General features: G+C 38.1%; 1 protein-coding gene across 4 annotated transcripts; it reads left to right on the top strand.

Annotated features, from left to right (window-relative positions):
• Window positions 1-1,435: 1,435 nt before the first annotated feature.
• Window positions 1,436-12,519, top strand: Med18 (mediator complex subunit 18). 4 transcript variants are annotated; one of them, XM_071618706.1, is made up of 3 exons: window positions 1,436-1,454; window positions 2,109-2,253; window positions 11,397-12,519. In XM_071618706.1, exons 2-3 carry the CDS (start codon window positions 2,181-2,183, stop codon window positions 11,948-11,950), a joined length of 627 nt encoding a protein of 208 aa, XP_071474807.1. In that variant the 5' UTR covers window positions 1,436-1,454; window positions 2,109-2,180; the 3' UTR covers window positions 11,951-12,519. The 4 variants fall into 4 exon arrangements, with proteins under 4 accessions (XP_071474807.1, XP_027793223.1, XP_027793221.1 ...); XM_027937422.2 differs by lacking the exon at window positions 1,436-1,454 and adding an exon at window positions 1,458-1,536; XM_027937420.2 differs by lacking the exon at window positions 1,436-1,454 and adding an exon at window positions 1,462-1,551.
• The last annotated feature ends 3,112 nt before the right edge of the window (window positions 12,520-15,631 follow it).

Below are 15,631 nucleotides of genomic sequence, written 5' to 3' on the forward strand. Positions count from 1 at the left end.
TTTTAAAAAAAAGGCTTGGCGATATAGCTCAGTGGTAAAGCATTCTTGAGTTCAATCCCCAGTACTAAAAAAAATAAATTTAATTAATAATTAATTAATTAACTATTTTAATTAAAAAATAAAAATAAATAAAAGGTTTGGGGATGTAGCTCAGTGAAAAGCACCCCTGGGTCCAATCCTAGTACTGGAAAAAAATAATAATAATAAAGGTGGAGGGAGGCTGTATAGAGAAAGGAAACCAGAGCTAGAGTTAAAAGTGTCGGTATAGTATAGTCCCAAAGAGGATGGACCAATAAACTGCTTGATTTGTATCCCAGCCTCTCTACTCCCTTGCATGTAATTTAACATCTGTTGTCTAAGTTTTCCCACTGTACCACTATTAATAGTGGCACTTGATTCATACGGTTTCTGTGAGGATCATTAAATTTTGGAAATTTTGTTTGGGCTCTAGGGATTGAACCCAGAAGCACTTTACCACTGAGCTACATCCCCCTTCCTTTTTATTTGAGACAAGGTTTCCCTAAGTTGCCCAGGCTGGCCTCAAATTTGTGATCCTCCTGCATCAGTCTCATGAGTTGCTGGGATTAAAAGTCTAGGCCACCTGGGCTGGCTTTACTTTTACATTAACTATGCGAGACATTATTTGTTAATCACTGAATTTTTTAGTATCCTTTTAATTTCTGCACTTCAAGTGAATGCTTCATTCATCTTTCCCTAATCTCTGCTCCCTCCACACTTTATGTGCTTGACGTTAGCAGAGTTCAATAAATGTTGAATTTACAACCCCCACCCCATATTTTTTATTTATTTTTGAGCCTGAGTTGTCTTATATCGCCCAGGCTGGCCTCAAACCATGGGCTCAAGCCACCCCATCTCAGCCTCCTGAGTAGTTACAGGTGCACGCCACGCCCCAGTATTTTAAAATTGAGGTTAATATCCATAGCAAAGTGAAAAAAAAAAGGATATTACTGAGATCCCCAATTGCTCACAACATTATGCTAAGCAATATAGGGCGTCTTCCTTTTCAGCTTCAGGTATCTAATAAAAAGAGGTCTTTGTTTTATAACATTCTCCCCTTCTCTTCGTGAAGCTCCCTTTCTTGTCCGAGTCAGCGTTTCTGCGATCAAAGTTTAAACGTAAGTTCTTTCTTCCCTTCTGCCAGTTCCAAGAGATCTCCTACACAAAAACATCTCTGGGTCATCGAACTTGGAAAAAAATAAATATTTTCTTGGATGAGGACCTATGACGTCAAGCTTCCTCCGCCACCACAGAGCAGTTACTGTACAAACCAGTGCCGCATGTTTGCGCATGCGTTTCCGCTTGCCCGCAAAGAAACAATTTCTGACCCTCTCGGCACCCTTACGTCGCAAGGCGGCAGTGTCTCGCCTCGTTTGCGCGACGTCGGCTTCCTGCCGGAAGTGGGAAGAGGAGGAGGCGGGGCTGTTATGCTCGTGGTGTGTTTTGCTAGGCTCCTGTGCTCTGAGGTCTGGGGAATAATTGTCGCTCAAAGGCTCTGCGGGCGGAGCGCGGGCGGAGGTGTGTTTCTCCAGTGTAAGTGCACACGTCCAGGATGCCGGCTTAGGACGATCTGTACTATCATTTTATAAAAGAATTTTATGCTTCCGCGAGGCTCTCTCCTACTCGGCCGCAGGCTCTGCCACTGACTTGATGCGTACTGTGACTTGCCTTGTATCCCTCTCCGTGTCTCTGTGTCTAATCTGTAAAATGAAGGGAAGACAAGATCCCTAAAGTCACTTTTCAGGTTTTCCGAATGTAATTGAATGTCTGTTATGTCTTTTGAGCCACGTAGTCCGGAGGGTTAGTATCCTTGACCCCATTTTATAGGGAAAAGACGGTGAGAGGTTACGTGACTTCCTCAAGATTGAACAGATACCTTTTTGAGGTTTTAGAACTTGAAACTAGAATGTTACTCTGTAACTCCATGGTCAAATTTTCTTTGTATATTTCTATATCGTCAGTTCCTGGAACTGGCCACATAAGGGGATACTCAAAAAGTTTTGAATGAGTTAATCTTGATTCCAGGGCCAATGCCATGCAAACCTGGTATCTCTCCATCTCTGATGTATAAACAAATGTTACTTTTCCAGGGTATCCTGTGCCTTACCTTACTGGGTGCTCTGAGTCCAGTTCTGTAGTCTTCGATTAATCAGACAGACACCATGGAGGCACCCCCAGTTACCATGATGCCTGTTACGGGGGGCACCATTAACATGATGGAGTACCTGCTTCAGGGTAAGTAAACCAGAAAGCTGGGATTACCTGCTTTCCTCTTTTCAGCTTCTGTGGATATGAAAGACTTACACAAAGGTAACCTGCATAATTTCTGACACTCAGCAGACAATTTCCATCCCCTGCAGTGCTGGGGATTGAACACTGAACCTCATGCATGGTAGACAACCTCTACCCCAGCTCCTTATTTTTTAAATTATTTTAAACTTAAAATTATGGTTTCAAGGGGCTGGGGTCCTGACTTAGCAGTAGAGCGCTCACTTAGCACATGTGGAATGCTGGGTTTGATCCTCAGCACCACATAAAAATAAAATAAAGGTGTTGTGTCCAACTACAACTAAAACAATATTTTAAAAATATGGTTTCAAATGCATTAAGCACTATAAATTTGCCAGTATAACATTTGAAATGTTGCACCTCATATCTGTTGAACTTTTTCATCTTGCAAATCTGAAACTCTATACCCATTAAATACTAATTTCCCCTCTCTTCTACTCCCAGGCGTTAGCAACTATCTTTCTACTTTCTCATTTCAAATATCTTAGATACCTCATATGAGTGGGATAATACAGTATTTGTCTTTTTGTGACTGACATATTTCATTTAGCGTAATGTACTTGGGATTCATCCATTTTATGATATAGGACAGAATCAATCTCCTTATCTATCTGTCTCTCTCGCTCTCTCGCTCTCTCCCTCTTTTTTCCATACTGGAGATTCAACCCAGGGTCTTACCCATGTGAGGCAAGTTCTATACCCTGAGCTACAACCCCAGCCCTTTTAAAATTTTTTATTTTGAGACAGGGTCTTTCTAAATTCCTCAGGCTGCTCTTGAACTTGCCATCCTTCTTTGTATTACCCTTCCTTAACTTCTCAAGTAGCTGGGATTACAGGGATTTGTCACCACACCTGGCCAGAATAACCTTTTTTTTTTTTTTTTTTTTTTTAGTTGTAGTTGGACACAATATCTTTTCATTTTATTTATTTATTTTTATGTGTTGCTGAGGATCAAACCCAGCTGCCTCACATGTGCTAGGCAAGCGCTCTACCTCTGAGCCCCAGCCCCAGCCCCTGTGCTTTTTTCTTTTTGGTACCAGGGATTGAACCCAGGGGTGCTTAACCACTGAGCCACATACCCTTTTGTATATTTTATTTAGAGATAGGGTCAGCAATAAAAGAGAATAAAACTATGGTATTTGCAGGTAAATAGATGGAGTTAGAGAATATAATGAGGCTGGCTGGGTTGATGGCTCATGACTATAATCCCAGTGACTCGGGAGGCTGAGGCAAGAGGATTATGAGTTTAAAGCCAGCCTCAGCAATTTAGTGAAGCCCTAAGCAATGCAGTGAGACCCTGTCTCTAATAAAATATAAAAAAGGGCTGGGGATGGGACTTAGTGGTTAAGAACCCCTGGGTTCATTTTTCAGTACCTGCCCCCTTAAAAAAAAATTGCTGAGGCTGGCGTTGAACTCACAATCTTCCTATCTCAGTTTCCTGAGCCATAGGGATTCCAGGTGTGTGGCACTGTGCCTGGCTTTATTGTGGTTTTGATTTATATTTCTCTAGTGGTTAGTGATATCGAACCTCTTATATGCTTGTAGGCCATTTGTATGTCTTCTTTGCAGAATTGTCTATTTAGTCTTTGCCTACTGTTCCTTTTTTTTGGTCCAACAGCTAGCATATGATTGTATTTATTTAAATTATTTATTTATTCTAATTTATTATATGATGGCAGAATGCATTACATTTCATATTACACATATAGAGCACAAATTTTCAAGTCACTGGTTGTACATAAAGTATTTTCACACCATTCGTGTCTTCATACATGTACTTAGGGTAGTGATGTCTAATTCATTCCACCTGCTTTCCTATCCCCACGCCCCCTCTCTTCCCCCTCCCTCCCCTTTGTCCTATCTAAAGTTCCTCCATTCCTCTCATGCTCCCCCCCATCACCATTATGATTCAGTATCCTCATATCAAAGAAAACATTCGGCCTTTGGTTTTTTTCACTTAGCATTATATTCTCTAACTCCATCCATTTACCTGCAAATGCCATGATTTTATTCTCTTAATGCTGAGTAATATTCCATTGTGTATATATACCAAAGTTTGCCATCATATAGTAAATTAGAATAAATAAATAATTTAAATAAATAAATAAAATCATATGCTAGCTGTTGGACCAAAAAAAAAGAACAGTAGGCAAAGGCTAAATAGACAGTTCTGCAAAGAAGACATACAAATGGCCTACAAGCATATGAGAGGTTCGATATCACTAATCACTAGAGAAGGGAATCTGGGTTGGTTCCACAATTTAGCCATTTTGAATTGTGTTGCTATAAACATTGATGTGGCTGTGTCCCTGTAGCATGCTGTTTTTAAGTCCCTTGGGTATAAACTGAGGATAGCTAGGTCAAACGGTGGTTCCATTCCAAGTTTTCCAAGGATTCTCTGTACTGCTTTCCAGATTGGCTGCACCAATTTGCAGTCCCACCAGCAATGTATGAGTGTGCCTTTTCCCTCACATCCTTGCCAACACTTACTGTTGTTTGTATTCTTGATAGTTACCATTCTGACTAGAGTAAGATGAAAGTTTTGGTTTTCATTTCTCTAATTGCTAGAGATGTTGAACATTTTTTCATATATTTGTTGATTGATTGTATGTCCTCTTCTGAGAAGTGTCTGTTCAGTTCCTTGGTCCATTTATTGATTGGGTTATTTGTTTTTCTGGTGTTAAGGTTTTTGAGTGCTTTATATATCCTACAGATTAGTGCTTTATCTGATGTGTTTGTGGTAAAGATTTGCTCCCATTCTGTAGGTTCTCTATTCACCTCACTGGTTGTTTCTTTTGCTGAGACGAAGCTTTTTAGTTTGAATCCATCCCATTTATTGACTCTTGGTTTTAATTCTTATGCATTAGGAGTCTTATTAAGGAAGCTGGGGCCTAATCTGACATGATTGAGATTTAGGTCTACCTGTTCTTCTATTTGGTGCAAGGTCTCTCGTTTAATTCTTAGGTCCTTAATCCACTTTGAGTTGAGTTTTGTGCATGGTGAGAGATAGAGGTTTAATTTCATTTTGTTACATGTGGATTTCCAGTTTTCTCAGCACCATTTGTCGAAGAGGCTATCTTTTCTCCAATATATGTTTTTGGCGCCTTTGTCTAATATGAGATAACTGTAATTATGTAGGTTTGTCTTTGTGTCCTCTATTCTGTTCCATTGGTCTACAGGTCTGTTTTGGTGCCAATACCATGCTGTTTTTGTTACTATTCCTCTGTAGTATAGTTTAAGGTCTAGAATAGTAATGCCACCAGCTTTATTCTTCTTGCTAAGAATTGCTTTGGCTATTCTGGGTCTCTTATTTTTCCCAGATGAATTTCATAATTGCTTTTTCTATTTCTATGGGGAGTGTCATTGGGATTTTGATTGGGATTGCATTGAATCTGTATAGTGCTTTTGGTAGTATGGTCATTTTGGCAATATTAATTCTGCCTATCCAAGGACAAGATAGATCTTTCCATCTTCTAAAGTCTTCTTTAATTTCTTTCTTTAGCATTCTGTAGTTTTCATTGTAGAGGTATTTCACCTCTTTCGTTGATTTGCAAGTATTTCTTTTTTTCCTTTTTGAAGCTATTGTAAATGGGGTGGTTTTCCTAGTTTCTCTTTCTGAGGATTTGTCATTTATGTACAGAAATGCTTTTGATTTATGGGTGTTGATTTTATATCCTGCTACTTTGCTGAATTCATTTATTAGTTCTAGAAGATTCCTGGTGGAATATTTTGGGTCTTCTAGGTATAGAATCATCGTTGGCAAATAGAAATAATTTGAGTTCTTCTTTTCCTATCCATATCCTTTTAATTTCTTTCGTCTGTCTAATTGCACTGGCTAGAGTTTCAAGAACTGTGTTAAATAGAAGTGGTGAAAGAGGGCATCCCTGTCTTGCTCCAGTTTTTAGAGGGAATGCTTTCAATTTTTCTCCATTTAGAATGATGTTGGCCTGGGGCTTTGCATAGATAGCTTTTATAATGTTGTATTCCTGACATCCCTGTTTTTCTAGTGTTTTGAACATGAAGGGGTGCTGTATTTTGTCAAATCCTTTCTCTGCATCTATTGAGATGATCATATGATTTTTATCTTTGAGTCTATTGATGTGACGAATTACATTTATTGATTTCCGTATGTTGAACCAACCTTGCATCCCTTGGATGAACCCTACTTGATCGTGGTGCATTATCTTTTGATATGCTTTTGTTGTTTTCAGTTTGCCAAAATTTTATTGAGAATTTTTGCATCTATCTTCATTAGAGATATTGTTCTGAGTTTTCTTTCTTTGATGTGTCTTTGTCTTTGTCTGATTTTGGAATCAGGTGACATTGGCCTCATGGAATGAGTTTGGAAGTGTTCCCTCTTTTTCTATTTCATGAAATAGTTTGAGGAGTATTGGTGTTAGTTCTTCTTTAAAGGTCTTGTAGAACTCAGCTGTGTATCCTGGGCTTTTCTTGGTTGGTGGTGTCCTCTATTTCCTTGCTTGAAATTGTGTATATAATCCTGATTTAGTTTGGGTATATCATATGCCTCTAGAAATTTGTTGATGCCTTTGATATTTTCTGTTTCATTAGAGGACATATTTTCAAAATAATTTCTGTAGTGTCCGTTGAGATATTTCCTTTCTCATCATGGATGTTAGTAATCTGAATTTTCTCTTTCCTTCTCCTCGTTAGCATGGCTAATGGTTTATCATTTTTATTTATTTTTTCAAAGCACTAATTTTTTGTTTTGTCAATATTTTCAATTGTTTCTTTTGTTTCAATTTCATTTCTAATTTAATTATTTCCTGTCTTCTACTGCTTTTGAAATTGATTTGTTTTTCTTTTTCTAGGGTTTTGAGTTGTAATGTTAGGTCATTTATTTGTTGACATTTTCTTCTTTGAAGGAATGAACTCCGTGAAATGAATTTTCCTCTTTAAACTGTTTTCATACTGTCCCAGAGATTTCGATATGTTGTATCAGTGTCTCATTTACCTCGAAGAATTTTTTAATCTCCTCCTTGATATCTTTTGCAATCCATTGTTCATTCAGTAGCATTTTATTCAGTCTCCAGGTATCAGAGTAGCTTTTATTTTTTTATTTTATCATTGATTTCTAATTTCATTCCATTACGGTCTGGTAGAATGCAGGGTAGTAACTCTACTTTTTTGTATTTACTAAGAGTTGCTTTGTGGCATAATATATGGTCTATTTTAGAGAAGGATCCATGTGCTGCTGAGAAGAAAATATATTTGCTCGTTGATGGATAATATATTCTATTATATGTCAGTTAAGTCTGAGTTATTGATTTATTATTGAGTTCTATAGTTTCTTTGTTTAGCTTTTGTTTGGAAGATCTATCCAGTGGTGAAAAAGGTATGCTAAAGTCACCCAGAATTATTGTGTTGTGGTCTCTTTGACTCTTGAACATAGATAGAGGCTCCATTGAAATGTGGATTAGGTGGATATAGGGCATGTATATTTATAACTGTTATGTCTTGTTGATGTATGGTTCCCTTAAGCAGTATGAAATGTCCATTTTTTTTAAAGGTGGACACAATATCTTTATTTTATTTTTATGTGGTGCTGAGGATCGAACCCAGTGCCAGGCGAGCACACTACCACTTGAGCCACAACCCCAGCTCCTGAAAAGACCATCTTTATCCCTTTTGGTTAACTTGGGCTTGAAGTATACTTTATTTGATATGAGAATGGAAACCCCTGCTTGTTTATGAAGATCATGTGAATGGTATATTTTATCCCAACCTTTCACCTTCAGTCTGTGAACATCTTTTCCTATGAGTTGAGACTATTGAAGGCAGCATATTGGTGGGTCTTTTTTTTAATCCAGTCTAGCAGTATTTTGGTTGGTGAGTTTAGGCCATTAACTTTCAGGTTTATTATTGAGACATGATTTGTATTTCCAGTCATTTTTGTTTATTTTTGCATTTAACTTGACTTGGTTTCTCCTTTGATTGGCTTTTCCTTTATTATAGTTCTTCCCTCTGCAAATTTTCATTGTTGTTTTTCATTTCCTCCTTGTGGAATATTTTGCCAAGAATGTTCTGTAGTGCAGGCTTTCTTGCTGTAAATTCTTTGCTAAGTTGCTGAGGCTGGCTTTGAACTTGCAGTCCTCCTGCCTCAGCCTCCTGAGTTGCTAGGATTTTAGGTTTGTGCCACCACACCCTGCTCCTAACACACATCTTCACCCTAACCTGTTCAATATCAAACTGTTGATTTTTCCACCTCAAAATCTTATTTCTCCTGTAGTCTTCCCATCAAAGTAAATGGCAACTCTCAGCTTTCATCTTCCCAGGCCAAAAACCATGGAATCATCTTTGACTTCTTTCTCCAACATCCTATATCCACCTAATCCACATTTCTAAAACAAAAGCAAAATCCACCTTTCACCCCCTTGATCATTTCTACCTGGTCCAACTTGCTTTCATTTTTTTGCCTTGCCTTTGCAGTAACCTGTCTCCACCTTTGCCTTTTTTTTTTTTTTTTTTTTAATGTGGTCTTGCTGTGTTGCCTAAGTTGGCTTTGAATTCCTGAGTTCAAGTGATCCTTCTACCTCCTTAATAAGTGGGACTATAGGCATGTGCCATCATGCCTGGTTCATCAACCTCGTCTTCTTTAATCTACACAATAGGCAAGTGGTCTTTTTTAAAATATAAGGCAAATATGAAAAATAAATAAATAAAATATAAGGCAAATAAATCCTCTGCTCAGAACCCTCCAGTTTCCTATGTGATTTAAAATAAAATATAATCTAGACCATTTTCTCCAAGATCCTACATATTATGTTCTCTGTTATCTGTCCAACATTATCTCTTCCCACTTTCCCCCTTGATCAGTCTCTTTAGCCAGAATGACATGCCTACTATTGTCTGAAAATAACAAGTATTTGGCAATGTATTTCTCTTATCCCTTATGCTAAAAATGTTCTTCCTTCATATATTCCCAACACTTTCTTTAGATCACTACAAAATGTTACTATATTGCAAAAACTAACAGTAAGATTCAAAAGACTGAATATTTGAAAACAAACAGGGTTCTAAGTATAGCAATGGACTACCAGGTCCTGGTAAGCATGTGATTGAAGATTTATTTAAGAGTTGTGCCAGGGCACACTGTGCTAGGCAGTAGGAGGCCCTGACCTTACAGAGATTACAGTTTATTAGAGAAAACAAAAAATAAAAAAGTAAATAAAAAAATAGAAATACAAGGAAATAAAAGGTAGATGATAGAATAATTGGTGGGGAAGGTTGGGGGAAAACCGAACTGAGGGGCTGGAGTGGTCAGAAAAGGTCTAAGTAGATGAACCTGTGCTGAGATCCAAAGGATGAAAATGAGATGATTAGGGAAAAGAGTTGTCAGGGCAGAGGGATGATCAAATGCAAAGACCACGAGGCAGGAAAGAGCTTGGCAGATTCAAGGAAATGAAAGTAATATTTAAAAGTCATTATGAGGGCTAGGGCTATAGCTCAGTGGCAGAGTGCTTGCCTAGCACATTGAAGCACTGGGTTTGATCCTCAGCACCACATAAAAATAAACAAATAAAATAAAGGCATTCTGTCCATCTACAACTACAAAAAATAATAATAATAAAAAAAAGATAATTATGAAACCTGGGATCATCTAAGCAACTTAGTGAGACCCTGTCTCAAAATAAAAATAAAAAGTTCTAGGGATGGGGCTCAGTATTAAGTGCCCTTGGGTTCAATCCCTGGAAACAACAACAACAAAAATGTATGTTAGGCATCCAAATGGAAAAATCGAGTAGACAGTTTGGATATATGAGTCTACAGTTCATGATTTAAATGTGGGAGTCTCAAGAAATAAAATAGTATTTAAAGCTATGGGATCAACTCAGGTCACCAAGGAAGGAAGAGACTTATTTTGGAGGAAGTGGGTGTTTGGTGTTTTTTTGTTTGTTTGGTACCAGGGCTTGAACGCAGGGGTGATTTACTACTAAACTACATCCCTGGCCCTTTTTTATTTTTAAATTTTGAGATAGGGTCTCACTAAGTTGCTGAGGCCCTCACTAAGTTGCTGAGGCTAACCTTGAACTTGTGATCCTTTGCCTCAGCCTCCTGAATTGCTGGGATTATGGGCATGTGCCACCATGCCTAGCAAAGAGACTATTGATAGAGAAAAGGACCAGGAATGAGTTGTAGGACCTTCCATCATTTAGGCAAGATGAAGAGATTAAGCAGAGAAAACTTAAAGGAATAGTCACTGAGTTAGGTGAAGAACCAAGAGTGATTTGTGTCCTAAAGGCCAAGGGTATAATTTGTAACAACTGTGTTAAATGTTGCCAGAAGGATGAATAAATGAAGACTAAGATTAATGTTTTTATGAAGCAGTTCATTGTCTTTTCAAAAAATATATAAAATGGAAATTTTAGAGCTGGGGATGTGGCTCAGTGGTAGAGCGCTTGCCTAGCATGTACAAGGCCCTGGGTTCAATCTTTAATCCCCAGCATCACAAAAGAAAAAAAAAAAAAGAAACTTTATATGTTCTTACATAAATGGAAGATTTATGGGGCTGGAGTTATAGTTCAGTGGTAGAGCACTTGCCTAGCATGCAGTGAAGCCCCGAGTTCAGTACCCAGCACTATACACACACACACACACACACACACACACACACGCATGCACAAAACAAAACAAAACTTGCTGGAAATAGCAGATAATTGTGGCCAGGGGTATAGCTCAGTGATAGAGCACTTGCTTAGCATGAGTGGGGCCCTGGGTTTACTCCCCAACACCAAAAAAGAAAAAAAAAAATCAATCCCACAAATATGATTGTTAAAATAAACGACATTCTCACCGTTGTCTTTTAAAGGCTCTGAGGCCAAGGAGCAAGAACTTCTGGACATTAGCATTTCTAGGGAGATCCTAAAGAAAGGGAAATAACTTTCTCACAATGTTATACAATAGCTTGGCAATATAACTCCTTATATATTAGGCCTGTGTTTTACATAGTACTACACTAAACTGTTGGGTTTTTCATTTAAGATTTTTGTTTTGTTTTTTTAAATAATCCTTTGCTAATTCTTTGACCCAAAATGAAAGCTGAGATTTAATAGTGCTTTTTCCCTCTTTAGGAAGTGTTTTAGACCACAGTTTGGAAAGCCTTATCCACCGCCTTCGTGGTTTATGTGACAACATGGAACCTGAAACTTTCCTTGACCATGAGATGGTATTCCTCCTGAAGGGCCAGCAAGCCAGCCCATTTGTCCTGAGGGCCCGGCGCTCTATGGATAGAGCAGGGGCACCCTGGCATCTGCGTTACCTGGGACAGCCAGAAATGGGAGACAAGAACCGATACGCTTTGGTGCGAAACTGTGTGGACATTGCCACATCTGAAAATCTCACAGATTTCTTGATGGAAATGGGCTTCCGCATGGACCATGAGTTTGTTGCCAAGGGACACTTGTTTCGTAAGGGCATTATGAAGATTATGGTATACAAGATTTTCCGCATCCTGGTGCCAGGGAACACAGACAGCACTGAAGCCTTGTCGCTCTCCTATCTTGTGGAATTAAGTGTTGTTGCACCAGCCGGGCAGGACGTGGTCTCTGATGACATGAGGAACTTTGCTGAGCAGCTGAAACCTCTGGTTCACCTGGAGAAAATAGACCCCAAAAGGCTCATGTGACTAAGACAGTCTGTCCTCATATGTTAGAAAAAAGATGTTATAAATGCCCCAGTTTACCACTACCAGCCAGGTGTTGCTCAGGAAGGACAGTGAGAATTTGCTTGGTTCTTTGCAGTGTATTCCTCGTGAGGTTTCACATTCATGGCAGCCTTTTTATTTAAAAAATTTTTTTTTTATTTTTTGGTACTTGGAACTGAACCTAGGGACGCTTAACCACTGAGCCATATTCTCAGCCCTTTTTTGTATTTTATTTAGAAACAGGGTCTTGCTGAGTTGCTTAGGGTCTCCCTAAGGTTGCTGAGGCTGGCTTTGAACTTGGTATCTTCCTGCCTCAGCCTCCCAAACCGCTGGGATTACACGTGTGTGTCACCACACCCAACCATGGCAGCCTTTTTAAATTAAAGGCTCAGGATAACACAGAATATGTCTAATCCCTCTGCATAAAGAAGGGAAACTGGGACAAATTAGCTTTGGAAAGAAAAGTCTCTTAATTATTATGTGTAAGGTTTGTAACAGAACCTGTGAGCTTGTGTTGAATAGTAATAAAAGCTGTTTAAAAATGTCTATAATTCTGCTTCTTTGGTCTCTTATTTTATACCCTCAGGGGAGATTCATTAGAAGTTGAAGCAACAATAAGGGTAATTCTTAGTTTTAATTTTTTGTTTGTTTGTGGTGCTCAAAATCAAACCCTGGGCCTCAAGCATGCTTGGCAGGTACTTTATCACTGAGCTATACCTCTAGTCCCTCAGTTTTAATTTTATGAAAATGGTAGTTCTCACTTATCATAAAGTGGCACATTTGTTGATGAGACATTTTAAAGTACAAAATAGTAAAAATAATATCTAAGGAAATACACTATTTTGGTATATAGCTTTCTAGTCTTTAGTTTTTATAAATTTATGTACATACATATATATACACATATATGTTTGTTTTGGTTTTGGGGGGGTACTGGGGATTGAACCCACTAAGCCACATCCCCAGTCCTATTTTGTATTTTATTTAGAGACAGGGTCTCACTGAGTTGCTTAGTGCCTGTTTGCTGAAGCTGGCTTTGAACTCAAGATTCTCCTGCCTCAGCCTCCCAGCTGCTGGGATTACAGGTATGCACCACTGTGCCCAGCTATATATTTGTTTTTATAAAAACATTTCATACATATTAGGTTTCTGTTTATTTCCCAGGATATTAATCTATAGTGTTCTTTTGTAAATGTAAAAAAAAAAAAACATTTATTGGGTTCTAATCATGTTACAGTGCTGTCCTAAATTCTTTATTTTTTTGTTCTTTTTGCGCATAACAGTAGAATGTATTTTACCTACATACGTGGGGTATAACTTCCCATTTTTGTGATTGTATATGATGTGGAGTTACCCTGGTCATGTATTCATATATGAACATAAGAAAGTTATGTTTGATTCATTCTATCTTTGCTAGTCACATCCTCCCTCTGTTCCCTTCATTCTCCTTTAGACAAAGGAGAATGAACTTCACAAAATCCAGTGAACTTCCATTCAGCCTTTGGTTTTTGGGATTGGCTTATTTCACTTATCATGATAGTCTCCAGTTTACAAATGCCATAATTTCATTCTTCTTTATGGGTGAGTAATATTCTATTGTGTGTATGTACCACATTTTCTTTATTCACATTCATCTGTTGACGGGCACCCAGGTTGGTTCCATAGCTTAACCCAAGTTCTTTATTTATGTTAAACCAGACCCTTTGGGGCCAGTGGCAGAGCACTTGCCTTGGTGCCTGAGACCTTGGTACCTAGCACCATTACTAAATAAATAAATAAAAAGACCCATTTTGTAAACAGGTACAGAGTAATTATCTTTTTCTAGGTTATACAGCTTTGATTAGCAGAGCTAGTATTTAAATATTGGCAGTTATAATTACTCTTTGTATTTTTATCATTTAAATTTGCAATAAATTGATTCCTCTACTTTTAGATTTTTAATTTTATTCCAATGTTTTGCTTTTATGCACAATGCTATAATGCTGGTGCTTTTGATTAAGTCTTTGTTGATAGCTATGATTATTCAGGATAAATTTAGGGAACTGCTGAGTCAAAAGGTATGTACTATTTTTTGTGGGGAACACAAGGGATTGACTCTGGGGTGCTTAACCTCTGAGGCACATCTCCAGCCCTTTTCATTTTTTGAGACAGGTCTCACTAAGTTGTTTAGGTCCTCGCTAAATTGCTGAGGCTGGCTTTGAACTTGCAATTTTCCTGCCTCAGCCTCCTGTGCTGGAATTATAGGTTTGTGCCACAGAACCTGGCTGGGTATGTACTATTCTAAGACTTCTGCCATGTATCACCAGTGTCTTCCAGAAATGTCCCAGTTTTCATTCCTACCAGCAGTAAATGAAGTTTCCAACACTAGGTTACCTGAAAATTCATTTTTCTCATTTGAAGATTAATAGTAATAAGTTTTAATTTTTAAAAAAATATTCCTTGGGGCTGAGGTTGTGGCTCAGTGGTAGCGCACATGGCTAGCATGCGTGAGGTACTGGGTTCGTACCACATACGTGCGTACCACATACAAATAAATAAAGATCCATCAAGAACTAAAAAATATTTTTAAAAATTCCATGCTCAGGTTTACATTTTGTAAATATTTATTGTACACACATGTGAATATTTTTTCCTTATTGTTCATCTTTTCCTTATTAATTTGTAAAGATCTCTTATATAATTTTTCCTATTTATCATTTGACTTATAACTTAATGGGTTTTTTTTAGTAAAATAAATATGGATTATTTTAATGTTTGTAGTAGAGTTTCTAATATTCTAGAGAGATTTCAGTTTACCAAAACTTAAAGGCCAGCCAGGCCTGGTGGCATGTGCCTGTAATCATAGCAACTTGGGAGGCTAAGGCAGGAGGATTATGAGTTTGAACTCAGCCTCAGCAATTTATCGAGTCCCTAAGCAACACAGCAAGATTCTGTCTCTAAATAAAATATATTTAAAAAGGCTGGGAATGTGGCTCTGGTTAAGTACCCCTGGATTCAATCCCTGGTACCAAAAAAAAAAAAAGATATAGGTCATTAAAAATTTTTGGGCTGGGTTTGTGGCTCAGTAGTAGAGTGCTTGCCTGGCATGTGTGTGAGGCGCTGGGTTCGATTCTCAGAATTACTGCATATAAATAAGTAAAATAAAGGTTCATCAACAATTTCAAAAATTTTTTTCATTTTCCATTTTATTCTGTAACTTCCACTTAGTTATTTCATTTGAACTATATTGGACAATTCACAATTCACTTTGGATCACAATTTTTTACTCAAAAGATAATAGAGCTGGGGGGTTTAGTTCAGTTGTAGGATGCTTGCCTAACATGTGAGACCCTGGGTTCAATCCCCAACACCACAAAAAGATGCAAGCAAAATGTTCAGCCAGGTGCTGTGGTTCTAGCTACACCAGAGGCTAAGGTAGAAAGATCACTTGAGCCCAGGAATTGGAGATCAGCTAGCATAATGTAGCAAGATCTGTCTCAAAAACAAACAAATGAAACAAACAAACAAAAAAATGAATGTGTGTGGTGCTGAACAATGAGTGCTGAACACTCATTGACTTGGGTGGCTGAGGCAGGAGGATCACAAGGTCAAGGCCAGTCTGGAAAACTTAACAAGACTGTCTCAAAACCAGTCAAAAGGATTGGACATGTGGTTGAGTATCCC

The sequence above is a fragment of the Marmota flaviventris genome, chromosome 10 (genome assembly GCF_047511675.1).
Source record: "Marmota flaviventris isolate mMarFla1 chromosome 10, mMarFla1.hap1, whole genome shotgun sequence".
Lineage (NCBI taxonomy): Eukaryota > Metazoa > Chordata > Mammalia > Rodentia > Sciuridae > Marmota > Marmota flaviventris.